This window comes from Carcharhinus amblyrhynchos, chromosome 27, assembly GCF_965287045.1.
Source record: "Carcharhinus amblyrhynchos chromosome 27, sCarAmb.v2.hapA, whole genome shotgun sequence".
NCBI classification, from domain to species: Eukaryota; Metazoa; Chordata; class Chondrichthyes; order Carcharhiniformes; family Carcharhinidae; genus Carcharhinus; species Carcharhinus amblyrhynchos.
This window is the reverse complement of record NC_137350.1, coordinates 4883889-4908263: the sequence shown is the minus strand read 5'-3', so window position 1 is coordinate 4908263 and position 24375 is coordinate 4883889. Positions and strand designations below refer to the sequence as shown.

Genomic DNA, 24375 nt, shown 5'->3' with positions numbered 1-24375 from the left:
AGGGCCCTCTGATTTGGGAAGTCATCAGGGGCAGGAAAGTGAGGCAGGTAAGGAGACCCAGAGGGTAAGAGTGCAGGAGTGTCAACGTCTGCACTCGTTCAACAGGGGTTTGAGGGTATTCCAGTTTGTTTGGATGAAGTGGGTCTGCAGGCTGGATGAGCTGACTGACCTTGGCACTGTTCTACAGGAAGCCATTTAAGTGGGGGGTGCAGAAATGTGGTTGGTGCAGACTCTATGGGCCAAATGGCCTCCTTCTGCTCTGTAAGATTATATGATTAAAAAGGACAGTAGTTGTAGTAGGGGACAGTTAGTGAGGGAGATTGACAATGTTCCCTATAGTAGGTACAAGAGTCCAGATGGCTGGGCTGCTGGCCTGATGTCAGGGTTCAGGTCATCTGCTCCAGGCTGGAGTGGAACCTTATTTGAGTTGATTTGATATTGTCACGTGTATTAACATACAGTGAAAAGTATTGTTTCTTGCGCGCTATACAGATAAAGCATACCATTCATAGAGAAGGAAAGGAGAGAGTGCAGAATGTAGTGATACAGTCATAGCGAGGGTGTAGAGAAAGATCAACTTAATGCGAGGTAAGTCCGTTGAAAAGTCTGATAGCAGCAGGGAAGAAGCTGTTCTTGTCGGTTGGTACGTGACCTCAGACTTTTGTATCTTTTTCAAAGAACAAAGAACAAAATCAGCCCGGGAAACAGGCCCTTCGGCCCAACGAGCCCGCGCCGCCATCTTAACACCACCAGTCCCCCTCTCCACCCACGACCCTTGTCTAATGTTTTATGGCCATCCAGATTGAGGGAAACTGATTTAGGGACAATTTATTCCTGCCAATCAGCCTAACAGCACATCTTTGGGGTGTGGGAGGAAACCGGAGCACCCGGAGAAAACCCACGCAAGCACGGGGAGAATGTGCAAACTCCCACAGACACCGACCCAAATCCATGTGTCTGCACAGCAATCAGCGATAGTCACTGAGCTGTCGTCTTGCCCAGTATCTGGTCCAGTTTAGGCACACACTAACGACAATGAAGCACTAGGCCAATCTCAAACAACCAAGAGCAGCCTAAGTACGACCCATCGTGTGTATGCCCCTCGTTGGGCACAAGGCAGACCGACTTAAAACCTGTGAATGAAAAAGAGAAAAAAAAACGTTATTTCCCAACAGAAGAAGGTGGAAGAGAGAATGTCCAGGGTGCGTGGGATCCTTGATTGTGCTGGCTGCTTTGCCAAAGGGAGGGCATCCAGTGGTCATGGTCAAAGTAGGTACCAACGACATAGGGAGGGGAAGGAAGAGGGTTCTGCAGTGTCAGTGTGAGGAATTAGGCAACAAATTAAGATGCAGAACCTCAAAGGTAATAAATAATTCCTGGATTATTACCTGAACCACATGCAAATTGGCAGAGGACAAATAGGATTAGGAAAATGAAGGTATGGCTCAGACTGGCGAGGGATACTAGCATCAGTACTGGGGAAATGGGGATCTGTACCATTGGGACAGTCTACACGGGGTCAGTGCTGGGACCCTTGCTACATACATTAACACCTTGGACGTGAATGTAAAAGGTACAATTAGTAAGTTTGCAAATGACATGAAAATTGGTGGTGTTGATAGCGAGGAAGATAGTCTGAGGCTGCAGACTGATAGTGATCAGTTGATAAATTGGACAGAGCAATGGCAAATGGAACTTAATCCTGTTAAGTATGAGGTTTGGGAAGCCTAAAGGTAGGATGTACACCGCGACCGGTAGGTCCCCAGGGAGTAATGGGGAATAAAGAGTCTTGTCCATAAATCCCTGAAGGTGGCAGCACAGGTAGATGGAATGGTGAAGATGGCATACAGAATGCTTCCCTTCATTGGCAGGGGCACAGAATATAGGAGCAGGGAAGTCTTGATACAACTTTATAAAACATTGGTTAGGCCGTAGATACAAAGGACAAAGAAGAACCCAGCACAGGAAACAGGCCCTTTGGCCCAACGAGCCCGCGCCGCCATTTTAACATTGTGAGTGCCCGCTTCTCCCTATGACCTTTATCTACACCTATTGGACTCCACAATAAAGGAACCATAGCCAGATTGAGGGAAGACTAATTTAGGGACAATTTGTTACACCAATCAGCCTAATAGCACATCTTTGGGGTGTGGGAGGAAACCGGAGCACCCGGAGAAAACCCACGCAAGCACGGGGAGAATGTACAAACTCCCACAGACACCGGCCCAAATCCATGTGTCTGCACAGCAAACAGTGATAGTCACTGAGCTGTCGTGTTGCCCATCAGCTTGTCCAGTTTAAGCGTACACTAATGACGTGAAGCACGAGGCAACTCTCGAGGCAACATCCAAGAGCAGCCCTCGCACGACCCTCTGCGTGTATGCTCCTTATTGGACAACAAGGTGGACTGAATCACCTGTGGATGTGAAAAAAGAGACATCAATCAACATACACAACTTATACAGACATTCACAGAATCCCCAGAAGCTCAAACATAAGACAGGTGAGCCATAAAAATATGTTGATTCCCAAGAATCTCCTGAGGCTCTTGATCCTTATTTAGAACAATCTTTTGTCATAGTGTGTGCTGTGCTGGTCGCTACACAATCAGAAAGATGTGATTGCACAGGAGAGGGTGTAGACAAGATTCACCTGGATGGCAAGTTTCAACTATGAGGTGAGACTGGAACAGAGGAGGTGGGATCTGACACAGGACACAAAATTGTGAGAGGCGCTGACTGTAAAAATCTTTTCTCCATGGCAGAGGTATCTAAAACCAGAAAGTTTAAGGTGAGGTTTAGAGGGGATCTGAGGAAAAAATGTTTTCACCCAGAGGGTGGTGGAAATATGGGATGTGCAGATTGAGAGCGTGGTGGAGGCAGGAACTCTCCCAACATTTAAAAAGCATCTGAACGAGCACTTAAATCACCATAGCATAGTTAGCTATGGGGCAAGTGCTGGTAAATGGGATTAGTATAGATTGATATTTGTTGGTCGGGATAGACATGGTGGGACGAAGGGCGTGCTTTTGTGCTGTACGAAACTGAGAGTTGGCATAAATGGGTCTTTTTCTGGGTGATAGGATGTGACAAGTAGCATCCACACGGATCAGTGCTGGGGCCTCAATTTTTATATAAATGATTTGCATGAAGGAACCAAAGGTATGGTCGCTAAATTTCTGATGACAGAAAGCTAGGTAGAAAAGTAAGTTTTATGACAAGGACATAGAGAGGCTACAAAGGGACACAGGTTAAGTGAGTGGGCAAAAATCTGACAATGTGGGCAAATGTGAAATTGCCCCCTTTGGCGGAAATAATAAAAAGCATGTTATCTAAAAGCATAAGAGAATACAGAGTTCTGAGATGTAGAGGGATCTGGGTGTCCTTGTGCATGAATCACAGAAGGCAAATATACAGTTGTAGCAAATAATTAAGAAAGCTAATAGAACATTGTTGTTTATTGTGGGGGAAATTGATTGGAGAAGTAAGGAAGTTATGCTTCAGTTGGATAGGACATTGGTGAGACCACATCCCGGGTACTGTGTACAGTATTGGTTTACTTGATGGATGTGAATGCATTAGAGGCAGTTCAGAGAAAGGTTATTAGACTAATACCTGGAATGGATGGGTTGTCTTCTGAGGAGATATTGGACAGATTTCGATTATATCTGCTGAAGTTTAGCAAAGAGGCAACTTGATTGAAACTGTTGTGTGAATGTACCTTTAAGAAAGGTCTTTTTTTAAAAAAATCATGCAATTTACAGCTTCAGCGATGTCATTGGGGGTGGAGCTAAGCAGTCAGGTGATGGGGCTTTCAGTTTTGTTTGTGGTAGTCAGGTAATAGGCGTTTTTCCTTGAGGCTTTCAGCTCTGTTTTGGGGAGTGTGTTGGAAACATTTTAACAAGCTAAGAAGCAATCTCTCTCTCTCTCTGCTCTTTTTGTTTGCTTCTGAAACTATTATCAGTTTGCTGAAGGAAAGGCTTATTGCCATCCTGCCTTAAAGAAGCTGTGTTTTGGGAAAAAGATTCGACTACAACCTCTTCTGAGTTTCCTCACAAGGAATTTTCACTATTTAACCCAGGAGGCTGGATTCCTATAACAAATAGGCTGTATTGTAATAACCCATGGTGTATTGTGCTATTTTGAAGGGTTTTGTGTTTTGGATGTTGGAACACATTAGCAGTCCAAAGATGGGTGGGTTAGGTTGATTCGCCAAGATAAAATTGCCCCTTAGTGTCCTGAGATGTGTAGGTTAGAGGGGTTAGCAGGTAAAGATGTAGGGATATGGGGGTAGGGCCTGGGTGGGATTGTGGACGGTGCAGGCTCGATGGGCTGAATGGCCTCTTTGTTTACTGTAGGGTTTCTATGATTTCTATTTCCTTAAGAATTATACATTATCACTTCTTGTTTGTAATTGTTAAACGTTCTTGCTAATTGTCTTATGTAAACAATATTTTTTATTAAACTTTCTTTTTGATAAAAGCTCCTTGTGGATCAGTTGAATCACAGCTGGAGTGAAACCCCTCATGCTCGTTCAAGCCAAATTCAATGTAAAACGGTGCAGATCAGGGGAGCTTCATAAAACACCTTGAAGTATCTGACCTGACTTGTAACAAAACATACAAAATCCTGAGGGGTCTTAGCAGGGTCAATGTGGAGATAACGCTTCGTCTTGTGGGAGAATCCAGAACTAGGGTTCACGATATAAAAATAAATGGCCATCTGTTCTATTTGTAGAATAGAACAGGTGTAGGAGAACACGCTTGGTGTAGGAGAAAAGAGTGGAAAGTGATAGCATGTGGGTTTTGGATGTAGCAACAAAACTGGTTTATTTGGTAGCTCTTTACTCCACAGTGATGTGAACTAGACTGTATAAAGCCTACAAAGCAGCCAATGAGATCACAGACTGACCGTGTGACCAAACCCGGGACCATCCAATGTACAAACTGGAATATATAACATCACCCATTTAAGACAGAGATGAGGAGAATTTCTTCCTCTCACAGGTTCATGAGTTTTTGAAATTCCTTCTATCAAAAAGCAATGGAGACAGGGTCTTTGAATGTTCTCCAGCAAAGCTAGATAGATTCTTGATAAACGACGGGGTGAAAGGTTACCAGGAGCAGGCAGGCAGATCAGGGATGATTTTTTTTAAATGCATTTCCAGGGTGTGGTTAACACTGACTAGGCCAGTATTTATTGCATATCTCTAACTTCCCTTCAGAAAGTGGAGGTGAGTTGCCTTCTTGAACTGTTGCAATCCCTGATGTGTAGATACACCTACAATGCTGTTAGAGATTTAGTTCCAGTATTTGACCCAGTGGCAGTGAAAGAACGCTGATATGTTTCCAAGTCAGGATGCTGAGTGACTTGGATGGGAACCTCTAGCTGATGGTGTCCCCTGGTATCTGCTGCTCTTGTCCTTCTAGATGGTGGTGAGTGTGTGTTTGGAAGGTGCTGTCTAAAGATCATTGGTGAGTTCCTGCAGTGCACCTTATAGATGGCGGATCTCAGCTGCCACTGTGCATCGGTGATGAATAATGGAGCAGGTTTGAAGGGCCAGGTAGCCCATTCCTGCTCCAACTTGTATGTTCTTCTGGTATTTGCTAAAGTTTGTTGCTATTTACAAATGTAATTCTATCAGTTAATTACTGGGTGTTTGGATTTCTTAAATGTTAGTGGTCCCTAACAGGATTGTAATGCAATATTGAGTGCTGGGACTCTGCTGTCCCCTCGGGTAGATGTAAAAGCCCACACAGCACCTTTGGAAGAATAGCAGGGGAGTTTCCTGGTATCCTGGCTGATCCTCAATCAACTAATGATCTAATCAATATCTCATTATTGTCTGTGGGAGCTTGCTAAGCTCAAACTGCCTATCATGCGCCCGACAAAAATGACTACACTTCAAAAGTATTTCCTCGGATGTAAAGCTCTTTGGAATGTCCTGAGGTTGTGAAAGGTGCTATATAAATACAAAGCTGTCTATTAGTACATCATACAGCGAGGGATGGATTTGTAAATATGTTGATGATAATGCAATATGGTTTAGGTTTATTTAGATTTATTTATTAGTCACAAGTAGGTTTACATTCACACTGCAATGAAGTTACTGTGAAAATCCCCTAGTCGCCACACTCTGGTGCCTGTTTGGATTCACTGAGGGAAAATTTAGCATGGCCAATGCATCTAACTAGCAACATCTTTCAGACTGTGGGAGGAAATCGGAGCACTCCGAGGAAACCCGCGCAGACACAGAGAGAACATGCAGGCTCTGCACAGACAGTGGAATTGAACCCAGGTCCCTGGAGCTGTGAGGCAGCAGTGCTAACCACTGTGCCACCCTGGGAACAGAAAGAGCAACTGCATTGAGGAAAATATACCATGAAACAATGCATTAAGAATATTTCACACCCTGGACAGCTTTATTTTAACAATGGTTTTAATTTTAAGAAACAATTACTGTCAACATTGAATAATTCACTAAAGACAGTTCAGATAAAATGATGCTGGGAGGGAGGTGGGCAGGAAGTCTGAGATATCTGGGTACTGGCTGGCTGTTGGCGTAGGGTGGCATTGTGGCTTGCTTCCTTCTCTGTGGATTGGCCTGTGCAGTGCACAAATTGTGGATGGCCCTTTGCAGAAGTATTTGCCAGGCGACAGGCTAAGCAGCAATTTCTGCTTCTCGTTGACACACAAGCTGGGCAGACTCTGTACTAGAACATAGAACACTACAGCACAAACAGGCCCTTTGGCCCACAGGTTGCGCCGATCATATCCCTACCTACCAGGCCTATCTCTAACCCTCAATCCCAGTAAATCCCATGTACTCATCCAGAAGTCTCTTAAAAGATCCCAGCGAGTTCGCCTCCACCACCACCGACGGCAGCCGATTCCACTCACTCACCACCCTCTGAGTGAAAGACTTACCCCTGACATCTCCTCTGTACCTGCTCCCCGGCACCTTAAACCTGTGTCCTCTCGTAGCGACCATTTCAGCCCTGGGAAATAGCCTCCGAGAATCTACCCTATCTATTCCTCTCAACATTTTATAAACCCCTATCAGGTCGCCTCTCAACCTTCGTCTCTCCAGGGAGAAGAGACCCAGCTCCCTCAACCTATCCTCATAAGGCATGCCTCCCAATCCAGGCAACATCCTTGTAAATCTCCTCTGCACCCTCTCAATAGCTTCCACATCCTTCCTCTAGTGAGGCCACCAGAACTGAGCACAGTGCTCCAAGTGGGGTCTGACAAGGGTCTTATAAAGTTGCAGCATTACCTCCCGACTCCTAAACCCAATCCCTTGATTGATGTACTATTTGCAGATTGATTGTCTTTTGAGTTAATGTTTAAACAGGCTCTGAGAATACGGTTTAGTTTACACGAGTAGCAAAGTAAGAGGAAAGCACAATAAAGTGAAGGTGGATCATGAAACAGAGAGAGGTTGGTGCTGGCCAGGAGGTTGTGGTACAAAAACATCATGGGGAGAAACACATGATTGTGGAGTTATGAAAAAAAGAACATAGTTAGTGAAGATCCCAAAAGACACCATCAGTATCATATAGTTCATTTGAAAGAGGAAATCTGACAAAGGGAGAGTCTGATAAACCTGACCATCCACAGTGAGAGTAAGAAAGAAACTGAATGTTTGCCAGTGTCACAGAATCCACTCATAGTCAGTTGGGTGGAATTTTACTGGTACGTCCACCTGGGTTTATGCACGATTCTGCCCGAGGCCAATGGAGAGTGCCGTTCTCCGAGCCTCGTCGCCCCCGGAATCGGGGTGAGCGTGCTGGTAAAATTCCCGCCATGAGGCACAATCCCAGCCATGAGGTGGAGTTGGTCGACGTTGGGAGCTCCGAGTAAAGCTGCTGGAAATGGAAGAAGATAGCCAGATAGGTTAATGGAAAACAGCCAGGAGTAAACCTTTCAGAGTCAATAATACTTTTGATGAAGACTTACTGATGTTCAGGAAAAACAAAGGGAGAGATTTCCTGGCCGTCCACAGCAGTGGGATCCTCCGGTTCCTCCGAGAGTGCACCCTTGCCATGGATTTCACCGTGGTGAGGGGTGTATCCAATGTGAAACCTCTCTGATAATAGCAGGACCAGAAGATCCTGCAGCCACCAATGGGGGGTCCGCTTCCTCCCACCGCACAGTGTTGCTTGGTAAATCCTGCCCTAAATATATTTAAGTACAAACTACCCTCGTAACATTATGTGTACATATATCACTTGTGATTACGATAAAAAATAAATAGGCAACCCATGTTAAATTTCAGCTATTGTTGATATTGGTTAGTCAAGGAGTGTTCTGGGAAATTAGGTCCATACATCATTTTACATGTTATTTGATTTTTGAAGTGGGGAGGGGGTGTAGTGTATTGTAAGATCTCAGTGTACTGCTCCCTATACTGCCTTCTCTGTTGGGGAGGCGTAAATAAAGTTATGCAATAATTGCTGCCTACATTTGAGCATGTTAAATGTATTAATTAAACAAGGGCCAAAGGATGAGATCGGGGTGAAGGGTGGGTATAAAGACTCAGGAAGCCCGATTGGATAGGAGCATAGTTAATTACAGAATGCAAAGTAAAACTACTACAATGATGTACACACACCAGGTCCTGCCTGGCATTACCATTCAGCAGGCCCAGTCCTGGGCCTGCCTTATTAAAAACTCTGAGTTTCAGCTGGGTGGACCACTGCCTCTTTCCAGGGGAACTCGTATTCAATAGACCCCATAGGGAGATCAATCAGTGATTTCCTCATGGATCTCCTAGGAGTTGTCACAGGGAGATCAAGGGAAAAGAGTAAGAACAGGGAAGAGGCAAAGGAGCCAAAGATTTTAAGACAATCTTCCTACGAGATTTGGGTGCCACTGACAAGCCTGGTACTTCTTCCCATTCCAAATAGCACTGGGGTAAATGGTGAGAGAATGGGAACAAAGCAGCATTTCAGGGGTCAGGAAGGAGGGAGGGGAAAGAGGTCAGGGCCAGTGATTGGTGGGTTGAGTCAATGTGAGGGAATGAGGGGAAAGGCCAGAGCTAAAATGTCATAGCCCAGGGTTAAAGGGCAAAGGTCAATGGGACTGTGTGAAATTTGTTTGGCTGATGCTGTTTCTTGTTTCTTGTTACTGATAGGTTGACGCTGATGATGTCATCACGAAAGAGGAGCAGATTTATTTGTTGTTTGAGGCAAAGCGAAATTGTGAAAAGAACCTGAAAACAAGACCAGCTCAGAACTCAGGTAAAATACCTATTTTAAAACCTCATCTTTAACTGTATTTAGACCGGAAGAAAATAGGAAATAAAGAGAACCAGGTTCACCAGAAAGAAAAAAAAATCAATGAACAAAAGCATGGACAGAGGATGGAAAATATGATTGAGACTCTATCCATTCCAAAAAGAAAATGAGAGTAAAAGTTAGAGAAGTTAAAATGGGAATCAACCAGAGGATTCTTCACAAATCTCCCATTAATGAGAGAGAGAGAGCAGCAGAATGTAGAATGGGAGAAGAAGCTGGTTGAATACTCTGAGGGACTCTGAAAAGAAAATAGAGATTTTGTAAACTCAAAAAGTAAGAAGGCAGAAATCACAAAGCAAATGGATAATGCAAAATTATAAAAACAAGAATGATGGGAAAGAGAGTGAGGATATCACAGCTTGAATGAGGAGATCTTGCTGGGGTTTTGGAGTATAGTTTTGATCTCTGGTGAGACCACATTTGGAATATTGTGAACAATTCTGGGCCTTAAGGAAAGATGTGCTGGCCTTGGAGAGGGTCCAGAGGAGGCTCACAAGAATGATCCCTGGAATGAAAAGCTTGACGAATGAGGAGTGTCTGAGGACTCTGGGTCTGTACTTGGCATTTTGAAGGATGGGGAGGGAATCTCATTGAGAGGCCTGGATAGAGTGGACATGGGGAAGATGTTTCCATTAGGAGGAGAGACTAGGATTTGAGGGAGCAGCTTCAGGGTAAACAGAAGGCCATTTAGAACTGAGGTGAGGAGGAATTTCTTCAGTCAGAGGGGGTGAATCTGGGGAATTCATTGCCACAGAACGTTATGGAGTCCAGGTCATTGAGTGCATTTAAGACAGAGATAGGTTCTTGATTGGTAAAAGGATCAAAGGTAATGGGGAAAAAGCGGGAGAATGAGGTTGAGAAACTTATCAGCCATGATTGAATGCCAGAGCAGACCTGATGGGCTGAATGGCCTATTTTCTCCTATATGTTATTGTCTTATGGATTAAGTTGATTGACAGGGACCAAGATGTGTGCTAATGGAAGAAACTAAGTTTACAGGGAAGATACCCAGTTTACCTTTCATTTCTAAGAACAAGCAGTTTTCTGTCTGTTTCTAAACAAAACAAAATGTGTCACTCTGTCTCGCTCCCCAGAAGTGCACTGAGAGCTCTAGGTCTGGCAACCTTAAGTACAAAACGTAAACCGGTGTTCTGCTAACTGATTTTGAAGAGGGGTTTTAAGTCTGTAAAAGGAATATTGCTCGAATTGGAACTCATAGGAATAGGTTAGCAGTTAAGAATTGTATCTTGTCATGCTTAACTGTTGTTCAATTGTTAAATGCGAAGCTAATTCATTTTTTATAGTTAAACGGTGTTGTTAAATAAAGTTTATTTTGTTAACAGCTTCCCAGATTTGCACTGGAGTAAAACAGCATAGCCTCACATAATGTCAAAATAGTGAATTGCTGGGGTCTAGTCTGATCTCTCAAATACCCTGGGGTTACTGATCTTGTATCTGAACAAGGGGTAAAGTAAATGGCAAATGGGATCTGAAAAATTAATCCAGCTGTTTAGAGGACTGAAGGAAGGTTATTGTTAAAGGAGATCTGTTGGATGTTTTGTATAAGTGGAAGGTACATGATAAGGTGCTGCACTGGAGGCTTGCAGATATGTTTAAAAAACACTGCATTAAAAGTAGCATTGATTAAAGAGGGAATCCATTTGTGAATTGAGAGTGATGGTTCCAGGAAGTGCCTTCTTTGTAAATGTTGTTGTACTCATGGCCAGTATTTACTGCCCTGGAAAATGTGGCGGTGAGCTGCCCTCTTGGACCGCTGTAGTCCGTGTGGTGCAGGTACACCCACAGTGCTTTGATTTGATTTGATTTATTATTGTCACATATATTGGTATAACAGTGAGAAGTATTGTTTCTTGCACACTATACAGACAAAGCATACTGTACATAGAGAAAAAAAGTGCAGAATGTAGGGTTACAGTCATAGCTAGGGTGTAGAGAAAGACCAACTTAATGAAAGATAGGTCCATTCAAAAGTCTGATGGCAGCAGGGAAGAAGCTGTTCTTGAGTTGAATGGTTCACGTTCTCGCACTTTTGTATCTTTTTCCCAATAGAAGAAGATGGAAGAGAGGATGTCTGTGGTGCGTGGGGTCTTTGATTATGCTGGCTGCTTTGCCAAGGTAGCAGGAAGTGTAGACAGAATCAATGGATGGGAGGCTGGTTTGCGTGATGGATTATTAGAGAGTGAGTTCCAGGATTTTGACCCAGCGACATTAACGAATGGCAATATATTTCCTAGTCAGGATGGTGAGTGACTTGGAGCGGATTTGGAGCTGAGTGTTCCAACTATCATTGGTTGCCAGCCTTGTCCTTCCAGATGTTGGGAGTATTGGGTTTGTGAATAGTAGCATTAGTGAATATTGCAGTGTATCTTGTAGATGGTGCACATTGCTGCTATTGTGCACTGCCTGAGCTGGAGAGGATAGATGTTTAAATCAGTGGATAGACTGTTCGGCTTTTGCTTCTGATCACTTTTTCCAGAACCGTGTTGAACATGTAGAGATATTACAGGAGGGAGAGTTGGGAGATGGTCTGTGGGGGAGAGTTTGGGAAGTGGTCTGTGGGGGAGAGTTTGGGAGGTGGTCTGTGGGGGAAAGTTTGGGAGGTGGTCCATGTGGGAGAGTCTGGGAGGTGGTCCATATGGGAAAGTTTGGGAGAGGATCCATTTGGGAGAATTTGGGAGGTGGTCCGTGTGGGAGAGTCTGGGAGGTGATCTGTGTGGGAGAGTTTGGGAGGTAGTTCATGTGGGACAGTCTGAGAGGTGGTCTGTGTGGGAGAGTCTTGGAGGTGGTCCGTCTGGGAGAGTCTGGGAGTTGGGGTGTTGGGAGTGTAGGCAATAAGACACAATGTACAGGAATGTGTGCTGGACGGCAGTTGCCGCACAGAACCTGTGTTTAAGAACTTGTGCTTTAAGATTGGTAATCTGGGAAATGATCTCCTGAGAGACAGCTTCAAGATTTCTATTTGTTGTAGGTTCCAGGTGCTGTTCACTGCTTCCACATCTGGTTGAGCTTTAACTGAGACTTCCTGTCCCCCGCACTTTGATCATTTATTAGTGTCAGACTTGCTGAGATGTTTGCCCTTGCTGTGTTTGTGCAGGTGTCCATTGCAGGTCAGAGTGGGACGGGATTGTGTGTTGGCCAGCGGGAAACCCCAACCAAAGCGTCTCCATCTCCTGTCCAGAATACGTGTATGATTTTAACCACAGAGGTAACCGCTCACACTTCTCTCACTCACACTCTCTGTCACACTGAATGGAGGGGCACAGTTGAAGAATTGAGCTTTGTAGGGGCTGGAGGAGTTAGAGAAACTCAGAGGATTTAAACATGATGCTAAATATTGATGCATTGAGTCAAAGCTGGGCAGTGGATGCAGGAGGGATGGATGAACAGGTTCAGGGTAAGATATGAAAACAATGTTTTGGATAAGCTGAGGTTTCTGAAGGATGGGAACTGGGACATGAGATATTTAGACGAACTTTCTGAGTATAGCATCAATGAGCCCAAGCAAGACTGGAGTCAGTGGGAATCAGGGGGAAACTCTCCGCTGTTTGGGGTCATACTTGGCACAAAGGAAGATGGTTGTCATGGTTGGAGGTCTCAGCTGCAAGACAGTTCCCCAGGGTTAGTGTCCAAGTCCCAACCATCTTCAACTGCTTCATCAATGACCTTTCATCCATTACAAGGTCAGGATTGGGGATATTCGCTGTTTGCACTGTGTTCGGCATCTTTCACAACTTCTCAAATGCTGAAACAGTCCAATGCACCAAAACTTGGACAATAACCAGGCTTGGCCTGACAAGTGGCAACTAACATTCATGCCACACAAATGCCAGACAATGACCTTCTCCAGCAAGAGAGGAGCTAACCATTGACATTCAATAGTACTACTATCACTGAATCCGCTCCCCACCCCCCCCCCACTATTAACATCTAGGGGTTACCATTGACCAGAAACTGAGTTGGACTGACTAAATAAATACTGTGGCTACTAGATCAGGTCAAAGGCTAGGAATCCTGCAGCAAGTGAGTCCCCTTCTGATTCCCCAAAGCCTGCCCACTATCTACAAGGCACAAGTCAAGAGTGTGATGGAATAGTCTCCATTTGCCTGGATGGGTGCAGCTCCAAAAACACTCAAGAAGCTTGACACCATCCAGGGCAAAGCAGCCCAGTTGCTTGTTACCCCTTCCACAAATATTCACTCCCTCCATCGCTGATGCAAAGTGAATTATCTTGTACTATCTACAAGATGCACTGCACCCTGAATTATCTTGTACTGTCTACAAGATGCACTGCACCCTGAATTATCTTGTACTATCTACAAGATGCACTGCACCCTGAATTATCTTGTACTGTCTACAAGATGCACTGCACCCTGAATTATCTTGTACTGTCTACAAGATGCAATGCACCCTGAATTATCTTGTGCTAGCTACAAGAACTCACCAAGGCTCTTTAGACATCATTTTCCAAACCCACGACAACAGAATGAAAAGGGTGTCAGATACCTGGAAACACCACTACCTGCAGGTTCCCCTCCAAGGCACACAACATCCTGATTTGGAAATATACCACTTTTCCTTCACAGTCTCTGGGTCAAAACCTTGGAATTTCCTCCTTAAACTCATGTGGATGTACCGACACCATGTAATCTGCAGCATTTCAAGAAGGCAGCTCACCACCACCTTCTGAAGAGTAATTAGGGACGGGCGGTGAATACTGACCTCGCCAGCGATACACACATCCTGTAAATAGCGATGACTTATCAGTACGCCACATTGCTGTGCAAACGATCATTACTTAACCTCAGTTCCAACTGTTCATAGAATCATAGAGTGAGGCCATTTGGCCCATCGAGTCTGCACCCACCACAATCCCACCCACGCCCCACACCCGCAACCCCACATTTACCCTGCTAATCCCTTAACACTTGGGTCAATTTAACACTGCCAATCAACCTAAGCCGCACATCCTTGGAGTGTGGGAAGAAACTGGAGCACCCAGAGGAAACCCATGTAGACACGGGAAGAATGTGCAAACTCCACACAGACAGCGACCCCAGGTCGGAATTGTACCCGGGGCCCTGGCACTGTGAGGTAGCAGTGCTAACCACTGTGCCGTCCTGAGAATCTCAGGGATGACTTCAATTTGCCATTTTTTGACAATAAATGTTTCAGTCTCTTGGTTCCCTTCTCAATTCTCCCAAGCTAAACACTGCAATAGGATTCTATGAGAACCATTATAGATTTTACCATTAGTTTCAAATAATACAAATCTGTCAGCTTTGTTCCCTCAAAATTCAAGCTGAAATTAAGCCTCACAGGCTGAATGTTGAAATGAGCTTTTTCTCTGCTTAAAGTGCAGGTCTAATAATTTGTCATTTCCTTTGGTTATCTTCTCTGAGCTGTAAATTGCATACCCACAGGTTCAGGTGCCACTAAAAAGCTCTCTCAGGAAACAGCCAGTTAAACTGAAACCAAAGAATCTCCCTTAAATTCACTCATCTCCAAGACTATGTGACATACCCTAGGACCTTGAGGTTAAATATCCCCACTTAAAATTGCTCCTTTGATCTGAAGAAAGAAATAGATTTTAGAACACTTCAGAGGTACAGCTCAAACTCCCAAAACAAAAATCTCTCTCTGGATAGCTAAAACTACAGCAATTGCAACCATCATGGGTCACCTTGTTTAATTATTGAGGTTCTAAGTTTAGAAATATAACTGCAATTATTTGTAGAACATATTAGTTTAACTAGTTTAAAATTTAAATGTAATATAATATTTATATCTCCCCATACCTCATTAACATACAGCCCCAGTAGTGTAGCCTCTAGATCCACTCTTCCTGTCACATTCACTTGATGGAGCTTTTAAATTTCTCAGGGTAGAGTTAGAGAGAAAAGAGGAAAAATACTCACAGACCAATCACTTACCTACGTCTCGCTGACATCTAAGACTTTCTTTAAACATGTTCAGTGGGTTCTGAGACCCGGATGGTTACTGAGACCCGGACAGTTGCTGAGACTCAGACAGTTGCCGAGACCCGGACGGTTGCTGAGACCCAGACAGTTCTGAGACCCGGACGGTTACTGAGACCCGGGCGGTTGCTGAGACCCAGACAGTTGCTGAGACTCAGACAGTTGCTGAGACTCAGACAGTTGCTGAGACCCGGATGGTTGCTGAGACCAGGATGGTTGCTGAGACCAGGATGGTTGCTGAGACCCAGACGGTTGCTGAGACCCAGACGGTTGCTGAGACTCAGACGGTTGCTGAGACCCAGACGGTTGCTGAGACCCAGACAGTTGCTGAGACCCAGACGGTTGCTGAGACCCGGACGGTTGCTGAGACCCAGACGGTTCTGAGACCCGGACGGTTGCTGAGACCCAGACGGTTTCTGAGACCCAGACGGTTGCTGAGACCCAGACAGTAGTGTTTTGCTCACTCTTGCTGCTCCTTCTACCTCTGTGTTCCTCACGCTCTCTTCAATGGCAGCAAGAGAGCTGGCAGAGGGATAGAAAACTGATTGGGGACTTGGGAGGCAGAGAGGGAGAAATAAAAGGAGACCTGATTGGGTGCTAGGAAGGAGAAGATTCAATGGTCTGAGCAGAAGATGATGAAAAAGAGGGAAAGAATTAATGGGCTTGGATTCAGAATGACAGCCAACAATCAGATAAATGCACCAGGCAAGAATTTAGGTAGCAGAAGCAGGAAGGTGGGGTAAATCTAAGAGGAGCTAATGGTCCATTGTTAAAGTCTGATGTTCTGGGATGGTTGGCTTGGATCATCTACAAAGCATCGGAGTCAGTTGTGGGGAGATGTTGGATGCAGGATCTGGTTGAGGAATAGATACCAGTGGGAGCTGCTGCAAGTTTTCCAGTGTGCAATCAAATTAAAATGGTCCCTTCCTTCTGTCAGGACATGCCTATCGGAAATGCAATATACACGGAGACTGGGAACTGGTCCCCAGCATTAACAGAACGTGGGCCAACTACAGCGAATGCACCAAGTTCCTGATGCCTGACCACCGACATCAAAAGGTAGGCAGCGGGAAATGACCAAGTTCCTCATTAATCCAGGGTTTACCAACCAACCAAAGAGTTAGTGTCTGAACTAGAAACTAAAACATGGAGACGGGCCCTGGGTACAGCAACGATTATGGGCCCTGACAACATTCCAGAGCTGTGGGAGTACTCTTAACCAAACACTTCCAATACAGCTACGACACTGACAATGTGAAAAATTGTCTGTGCATCTCCTGCCCACTAAAATCAGGGCAAATATCTTCTAGCTAATTACTACCTCATTTCTCTATTCTGCTGATCAGCAAAGTGATGGAGGAAGCCATCAATATCACTGTCATCGGCACTTGCACACTCATAACCTCAGTTTGGGTTTGACTAGAGTCATTCTGTTGCTGACCCCGTTACAGCCTTGATCCCGACATAACGGAAAGAGCTCAACCCCAGAGGTGAGGTGAGAGCAACTGTCCTTGACATCAAGAATGGCATTGAGGATCCCAGTAAAATGGGATCTCCATATTGCTGAAGCTTGACACAAAGCAAGATGCGTATGGTGTTTGGAAATCAACCAGTTCAGCCCCAGGACATCTCTGCAGCAGTTCCTCAGGGTAATGTCCAACCATCTTCAGCTGCTTCAGTCCACTGACAATCGGACAAATGTTCAATTGCATTTACAATTCATCAAATAATAGTCAAAGGCTAGGAATCCTGCAGCGAGTAACTCACCTCTTGTCCACGATATAGCAAGACACACGTCAGGACTGGGACGGAATACTCTCCACTTCTCTGGATGAGTGCAGCTCCGACAACCCAGGAAACATGACACTATCCAGGACAAAGCAACCCGTCCACAAACATCGACTCCCTCCATCACCAATGTGCAGTAACAGCAGTGTGTACCATCTACAAGGTACACGGCAGGAACTCGCGGTGGGTCGTGCGTGGGCTGCTTTTGGATGTTGCTTCGAGAGTTGCCTAGTGCTTCACATCGTTAGTGTACGCTTAAACTGGACCAACTGACGGGCAACACGACAGCTCAGTGACTATCACTGTTTGCTGTGCAGACACAGGGATTTGGGCCGGTGTCTGTGGGAGTTTGCACATTCTCCCCGTGCTCGCGTGGGTTTTCTCCGGGTGCTCCGGTTTCCTCCCACACCCCAAAAACCTGCTGTTAGGCTGATTGGTGTAACAAATTGTCCCTAAATTAGGCATCCCTCAATCTGGTTATGGTTCCTTTATTGTGGAATCCAATAGGTGTAGACAAAGGTCATGGGTAGAAGAGGGGACTCACAATGTTAAAATGGCGGCACGGGCTCGTTGGGCCGAAGGGCCTGTTTCCCGTGCTGTGTTGCTCTTTGTTCTAACTCACCAAGGCTTCTAGATAGCACTTTCCAATCCACAACCACTACTATCTAGATTTTGATTTGGTTTATTATTATCACATGTGTTGGTATACAGTGAAAAAATATTGTTTCTTGCACACTCTACAGACAGAGCATACCGTTCATAAAGAAGGAAAGAAAGTAGTGTTACAGTCATAACTAGGATGTAGAGAAAGATCAATTCAATGCAAGGTAAGTCTATTCAAAAGTCTGACAGCAGCAGGGAAGGAACTGTTCTCAAGTCGTGGCCTCAGACTTTTGTATGTTTTTGCCAATGGAAGAAGGTGGAAGAGAGAATGTCCAGGATGTGTGGGGCCCTCAATTTTACTGGCTGCTTTGTCAAGGCAGCGGGAAGTGTAGACAGAGTCAATGGATACAAGGCTGGTTTGGGTGATGGATTGGGCTGCATTCATGACCCTTTGTAGTTTCTTGTGGTCTTGGACAGAGCAGGAGCCCATACCGAGCTGTGATACAACCAGAAAGGATGCTTTCTGTGGTGCATCTGCAAAAGTAAAGGACAAGAACAGTCACACCAACACCTGGAGGTTCCCCTCCAAGCTACTTACCATCCTTGGAAACGTACTGCCCATTCTTTCACTGTCGCTGGGTCAAAATCTTGGAACTGCCTCACTAACAGCACTCTGGGTGTACCTACACCACAGAGATTGCAGCGATTCAAGAAGGCAGCTCACTTCTCAGGGGCAATTAGGGATGGGTAATAAACACTGGCCAGCAATGCCCACATCCTGTGAATGAATCAAACAAATTTTACAAACTAAAGAATGGTTTACCAACATAACCAAGAAATAGTCGCTAAACTGGATTTATTAACCAATCCAGGAATAACTAACCAATTTGAGATTTTGTTTTAATTCATGGAAGTGGATATGTTTGGCACAGAATTAGTGATTAAGCCTGAGTTGAAAAGGAGCACAGTCAGACTGAGGACACTGACTGTTTCCCTATTATTTCCGCACAGGAAGTGTTTGACCGTCTCCACCTGATTTACACCGTGGGGTATTCCATCTCGCTGATCTCTCTCTTAGGCGCTGTCTCTATACTCAGCTACTTCAAGTAAGAATATTCTCACTCTCTAATTCCAGCGACTGCACTTCAGAAGTAATTGTTAGGTGTAGAAGTTTGATGGGAGCTTGTCTAATAAATGGGCGACTGGCTGGAGGTGTTGTGGGGGTCGGGGCTGGGGCAAGCCATGCTCACTATGAGACCTGGTACGCTGCCGGCTATATTAGCAGAGGCAAAGAGGTATTGATACCTCTAAAACTGACTTTAGGCCCTATACAGGTGTAAATAAGGTGCCTAATGACTGATAGGTCTGGATAAGATGTCGAGCGACTGTCTGTCGGGTCTGGATAAGGTTTCAATGACTGTCTGATGGTCTGGATAAAGTGTCGAGTGACTGCCTGACAGGTCTGGATAAGTTATCAGTGACTGTCTGTCGGGCCTGGATAAGGTGTCGGTGACTGTCTGTTAGGTCTGGATAAAGTGTCAGTGACTGTCTGTCGGGTCTGGATAAGCTGTAAAGTAACTGCCTGTCGGGTCTGGATAAGCTGTCGAGTGACTGTCTGACGGGTCTGGATAAAGTGTCAGCAACTGTCTGACGGGTCAGGATAGGGTATCAGTGACTGTCTGGCGGGTCTGGATAAGGTACCAGTGACTGTCTGATGGGTCTGGATAAGCTGTCGAGTGACTGTCTGACGGGTCTGGATAAAGTGTCGGTGACTGTCTGTCGGGTCTGGATAAGGTGTCAGTGACTGCCTGACAGGTCTGGATAAAGTGTCAGTGACTGTCTGTCAGGTCTGGATAATCTGTCCAGTGACTGTCTGTCGGGTCTGGATAAGGTGTCAGTGACTGCCTGACAGGTCTGGATAAAGTGTCAGTGACTGTCTGTCAGGTCTGGATAATCTGTCCAGTGACTGTCTGTCGGGTCTGGATAAGGTGTCAGTGATTGACAGCTCCTTGCAGATTTGCATTCTTCGGCAACCAATCAAGAGGCCAATACCAAAAAGGGGAATCTGTAGAAGTTATTAATCTGTCAAATCCTGAGCTTCGTATTAAAACCATTGGTATCTGCCAACCACCTCTGAGCCCATCATGATCTCCACTGGAAAACCTCATCACTATCACCACAACCCACCCATCCAGCCACTGCACCCCTATCACCCAGAGCAGGAGTGCCAGCGTCCCTTGAGTACCAGTCTACTCACTCCCAAAGGGTGGGATTTCCCTCCTTCCCTCGGGGCATGCTTTGAGGCAGAGTAGATTGCCCGCCATTGACCAATGGTGGGACCAATTGGTTTCCCGTTGTTTGCACCCTCTGGCATCAGGGATTCCCAGCGGGAGAGATCACCATCAGCTGGCCCAGAAGATCCTGCCGGGGGAAACAGCCTGAGAATTTCAGCCAGCGTATTACCGAGAATCTCGATAGATCAGAGGCGTGACAATATCGGTCTGCAGACGGCAGAGTTAATATCGAGGCCCAAGAGTTGTAGTTTTCAGGTATTTATCCTGGGAAGTTGCAGTTGTATTTTCTTCCTGGACGTTAATCATGTTTAGTTGTACACGAGCGATGGACTAGCAACCCCCTCTAAACGGAGAGAGACTGAAGTTGTGCTTGTTGGGTTAGGAGGTGTATGTTTGTATCGTGTTAACACTTTAATATTCAGTCACAAAGATTGGGTTGAGTTTGATCAGATGCTGCTTCTATCCTCCACACAGGCGCCTGCACTGCACCAGGAATTACATTCACGTGCATCTCTTCACGTCGTTTGTGTGTCGGGCTGTCAGTATCTTTGTTAAAGATGCTGTCGTTTATTCAGACTCTGCGATGGACGGACTGGAATTCAGAGTTGAAGATTTAATCGGTGATGTAACAACTCTCCCCAGGGACAAGCACCAATTTGTAAGTACAGCCAGACACACACTGATTCTTCACATTAGTTCATAAATAAACATCTTCATTGTCGAAATTAGTGCCTCAATATATAAAATCTTGTTCCATCAAGACAGAACAATAGCATCCTCATTCCAATAGGTTACTAAGGGCGAATAAGAGATTGAATTGTGGATCAATTCATACTGGGTATCAATTCAAACTAATATTCTGAGTAAAATGGCATGGGATTATAAGAACAAGTAAATTATCTTTGATATGGGTGGGTTTTCCATGGGCCGATATTGCCGGCACGAAAATCCAACTCACGTTGGCAACTTGGGCGCACGATCCGTAATTAAAATGATCAGAAACCCATGAGCAGCTGAGACCTAAATCTCTGACCTGAGCTGTCCCCATGTGCAAAATCTGACCAGCCATCATATTCACACAGCCCATCCCAAACAGACTGCACTTCAGTATCGTGCATTAGTTGTGTTATTTCAGCCCTGGGTGCTGATTAAGGGAACACTGGCTACACGCTGATGATACAAAGGTAATCGGGCGGCACGGTAGCACAGTGGTTAGCACTGCTGCTTCACAGCTCCAGGGACCTGGGTTCGATTCCCGGCTCGGGTCACTGTCTGTGTGGAGTTTGCACATTCTCCTCGTGTCTGCGTGGGTTTCCTCCGGGTGCTCCGGTTTCCTCCCACAGTCCAAAGGTGTGCGGGTTAGGTTAATTGGCCATGGTAAAATTTTCCCTTAGTGTCCTGAGATGTGTGGGTTAGAGGGATTAGCCGGTAAAATATGTAGGGATATGGGGGTAGGGCCTGGGTGGGATTGTGGTCTGTGCAGACTCGATGGGCTGAATGGCCTCTTTCTGCACTGTAGGGCTCTATGATTTGATAAGACTCTCTCAAGGTTAATGTGCAAGTTCTGTCAGCAGTTTGAAAGGCAAATACAATGTTAGCATTCGTGTCGAGAGGGCTAGAATACAAGAGCAGGGATGGACTTCTGAGGCTGTATAAGGCTCTGGTCAGACCCCATTTGGAGTATTGTGAGCAGGAAGGATGTGCTGGCCTTGGAAAGGGTCCAGAGGAGGTTCACAAGAGTGATCCCAGGATGGAAGGGTTATCATATGAGGAACAGATGAGGAGTTTGAGACTATACTTGATGGAGTTTAGAAAGATAAGGAGGGAATCTTATTTAAACGTACAGGATACTGAGTGGCCTGGATAGAGTGAACACGGAGAGGATGTTTCCACTAGTGGGAGAGACTAGAACTCGAGGGCACAACCTCAGAGTGAAGGGACGATCCTTTAAAACTGAGATGAGGAGGAATTTCTTCAGCCAGAGGATGGTGAATCTGTGGAACTCATTACTACAGAGGGCTGTGGAGGCCAGGTCATTGAGTGTCTTTAAGACGGAGATAAGAACATAAGAAATAGGAGCAGGAGTAGGCCATCTAGCCCTTCGAGCCTGCCCCGCCATTCAATAAGATCATGGCTGATCTGTCGCTGCTCAGTTCCACATTCCCGCCCTCTCCCCATAACCCTTAATCCCCTCGCTTATCAAAAACCCATCAACCCACGTCTTAAAAATATTTAGCGAGGCAGCCTCCACCACTTCAACGGGCAGAGAATTCCAGAGATTCACCACCCTTTGAGTGAAGAAGTTCCTCCTCAACTCCGTTCTAAACCACCCCCCCTTTATCTTGAGGCTGTGCCCCCTAGTCCTACTGTCCTTTCTGAGCGGGAAGAGCCTCTCCACCTCTATCCTATCCATCCCATTCATCATCTTATACGTCTCAATGAGATCTCCCCTCATTCTTCTAAACTCTAACGAGTACAAGCCTAGTTTATTCAGCCTCTCCTCATTGCTCAACCCCCTCAACTCCGGCATCAGCCTAGTAAACCTCCTCTGCACTCCCTCCAGGGCCAAAATATCCTTGTGTAAGTGTGGCGACCAAAACTGCACACAGTACTCCAGCTGCGGCCTCACCAATGCCCTATACAGCTGCAGCAAGACCTCCCTACTTTTATATTCAGATAGATAGGTTCTTGATTAATAAGGGGATCAGGGATGGGAAGAAGGCAGGAGAATGGGGATGAGAAAAATATCAGCCATGATTGAATGGAGGAGCAGACATGATGGGCTGAATGGCCTAATTCTGCTGCTATATCTTATGGTCTAAATAGGGATGCAAGTTGTGAGGAGGATGCATAGTGTCTGCAAACAGATATCGATAGGTTAAGTGAGTGGGTAAAAAATTGGCAGAAGGAGTATAAAGTGAGAAGATGTGAGCTTGTTCGCTTGGGCTGAAAATAATAAAGAACAGAATATTGTTTAATAGAGAGAGACAACAGAACATTGCAATAAAATATGTCTGGGTGTCCGCGTAGATTAAAAACTAAACATTGGCATGCAGGCAAGCTGAATATTAACCTTTACCACGAGGGCAAAGTCTTGTTCCACTACACAGTAAGAAGCCCCACAACACTGGGTTAAAGTCCAACAGGTTTATTTGGTAGCATGCGCTTTCGGAGCACTGATCCTTCATCAGGTGAGTGCAGGATTTGTTTCACAAACAGGGCATATATAAACACAAACTCAATTACAAGATAATGGTTGGAATGCGAGACTTCACAGGTAATCAAGTCTTTACAAGTGTAGACAATGTGAGTGGAGAGAGGGGTTAAGCACAGGTTAAAGGTGTGTGTTGACTCAATTCAGGAGAGTTAGTGAGATTTTGCAAGCCCAGGCAAGTCGTGGGGGTTACAGATAGTGTGACATGGACCCAAGGTCTTCACTTTCAACAACCAGTTCTTCATGCAGACACTCGGAACAGCCATGGGAACCAAATTTGCACCTCAATATGCCAACATCTTCATGCACAGAGTCGAACAAGACTTCTTCACCGCACAGAACCTTCAACGATAGATACACCAATGACATTTTCTTCCTTTGGACTCATGGTCACTGAAACAACTTTATGATGACATCAACAAGTTCCATCCCACCATCAGACTCACCATGGACTACTCTCCGGAATCGGTTGCATTTTTGGACACACACATCTCCAGCAAGGACAGTCACCCCAGCACCTCACTGTACTGCAAGCCCACAGATAACCTCACAATGCTCCAGTCCTCCAGCTTTATGGGCAGGAAGTCCCGGCCTGCTGGGATTACGGGAGTTTAAAATGCACTGAGGTCCCATGAATAATATTGTTCAAATCTCCACTGAGTGGAACCTTCAGCTGGAGGGTCTCTGCAGGATCCAGCACCATGCAGCTCTGTGAGCTCAGACAGGCCACACACCCTTTCTATTCTATTTAAAGATTTCTCAACATCTATGAAGTAGACCAGGAGTTCTACATATTCTTTATTATCGATTGAATGTAGGTGTCACTGGCTGGACCACCCATCCCTTACTATCCCTGTAAAGCAGGACAATTTAAAGGACCCAGTGAACCGGACAGTCCAGGGAGGGGGTGAGCGGGTGGGATTTGATTGGTTTAGTGGCTGGTAGTCATGTCCACTCAGTGCAGAGGGTGTGGTTGGGGTTAGGGGGGTCAGGTCAGTGGGGAGGTTGGGTCAGGGCGGAGGGACTGTTGCGGGGGTTTGGGTGATTTAATTTTTCCTGAGAATGTGCACACGTTTCCTGCCTGCCGGACTGAGAGCTTGGATGGCCAGTTAGTGGCTGCAAAGTGTTGCACAGAGTAGCTGAAAATCAGCCAATGTCTCTATCTCTCTCTCTCTTTCTCCC

The 24375-nt window shown here is 45.5% G+C and overlaps 1 protein-coding gene across 1 annotated transcript in view; it reads left to right on the top strand.

Annotated features, from left to right (window-relative positions):
• LOC145358995 (parathyroid hormone/parathyroid hormone-related peptide receptor-like) overlaps positions 1 to 24375 on the top strand; it is a 77380-nt gene that overhangs the window by 16752 nt on the left and 36253 nt on the right. The window contains exons 3-8 of the mRNA XM_080213353.1: positions 9136 to 9241; positions 12414 to 12524; positions 16232 to 16353; positions 17050 to 17052; positions 18697 to 18791; positions 20454 to 20637. Coding sequence (XP_080069479.1) covers positions 9136 to 9241; positions 12414 to 12524; positions 16232 to 16353; positions 17050 to 17052; positions 18697 to 18791; positions 20454 to 20637 — 621 coding nt within the window. The remainder of the gene's footprint in view (positions 1 to 9135; positions 9242 to 12413; positions 12525 to 16231; positions 16354 to 17049; positions 17053 to 18696; positions 18792 to 20453; positions 20638 to 24375) is intronic.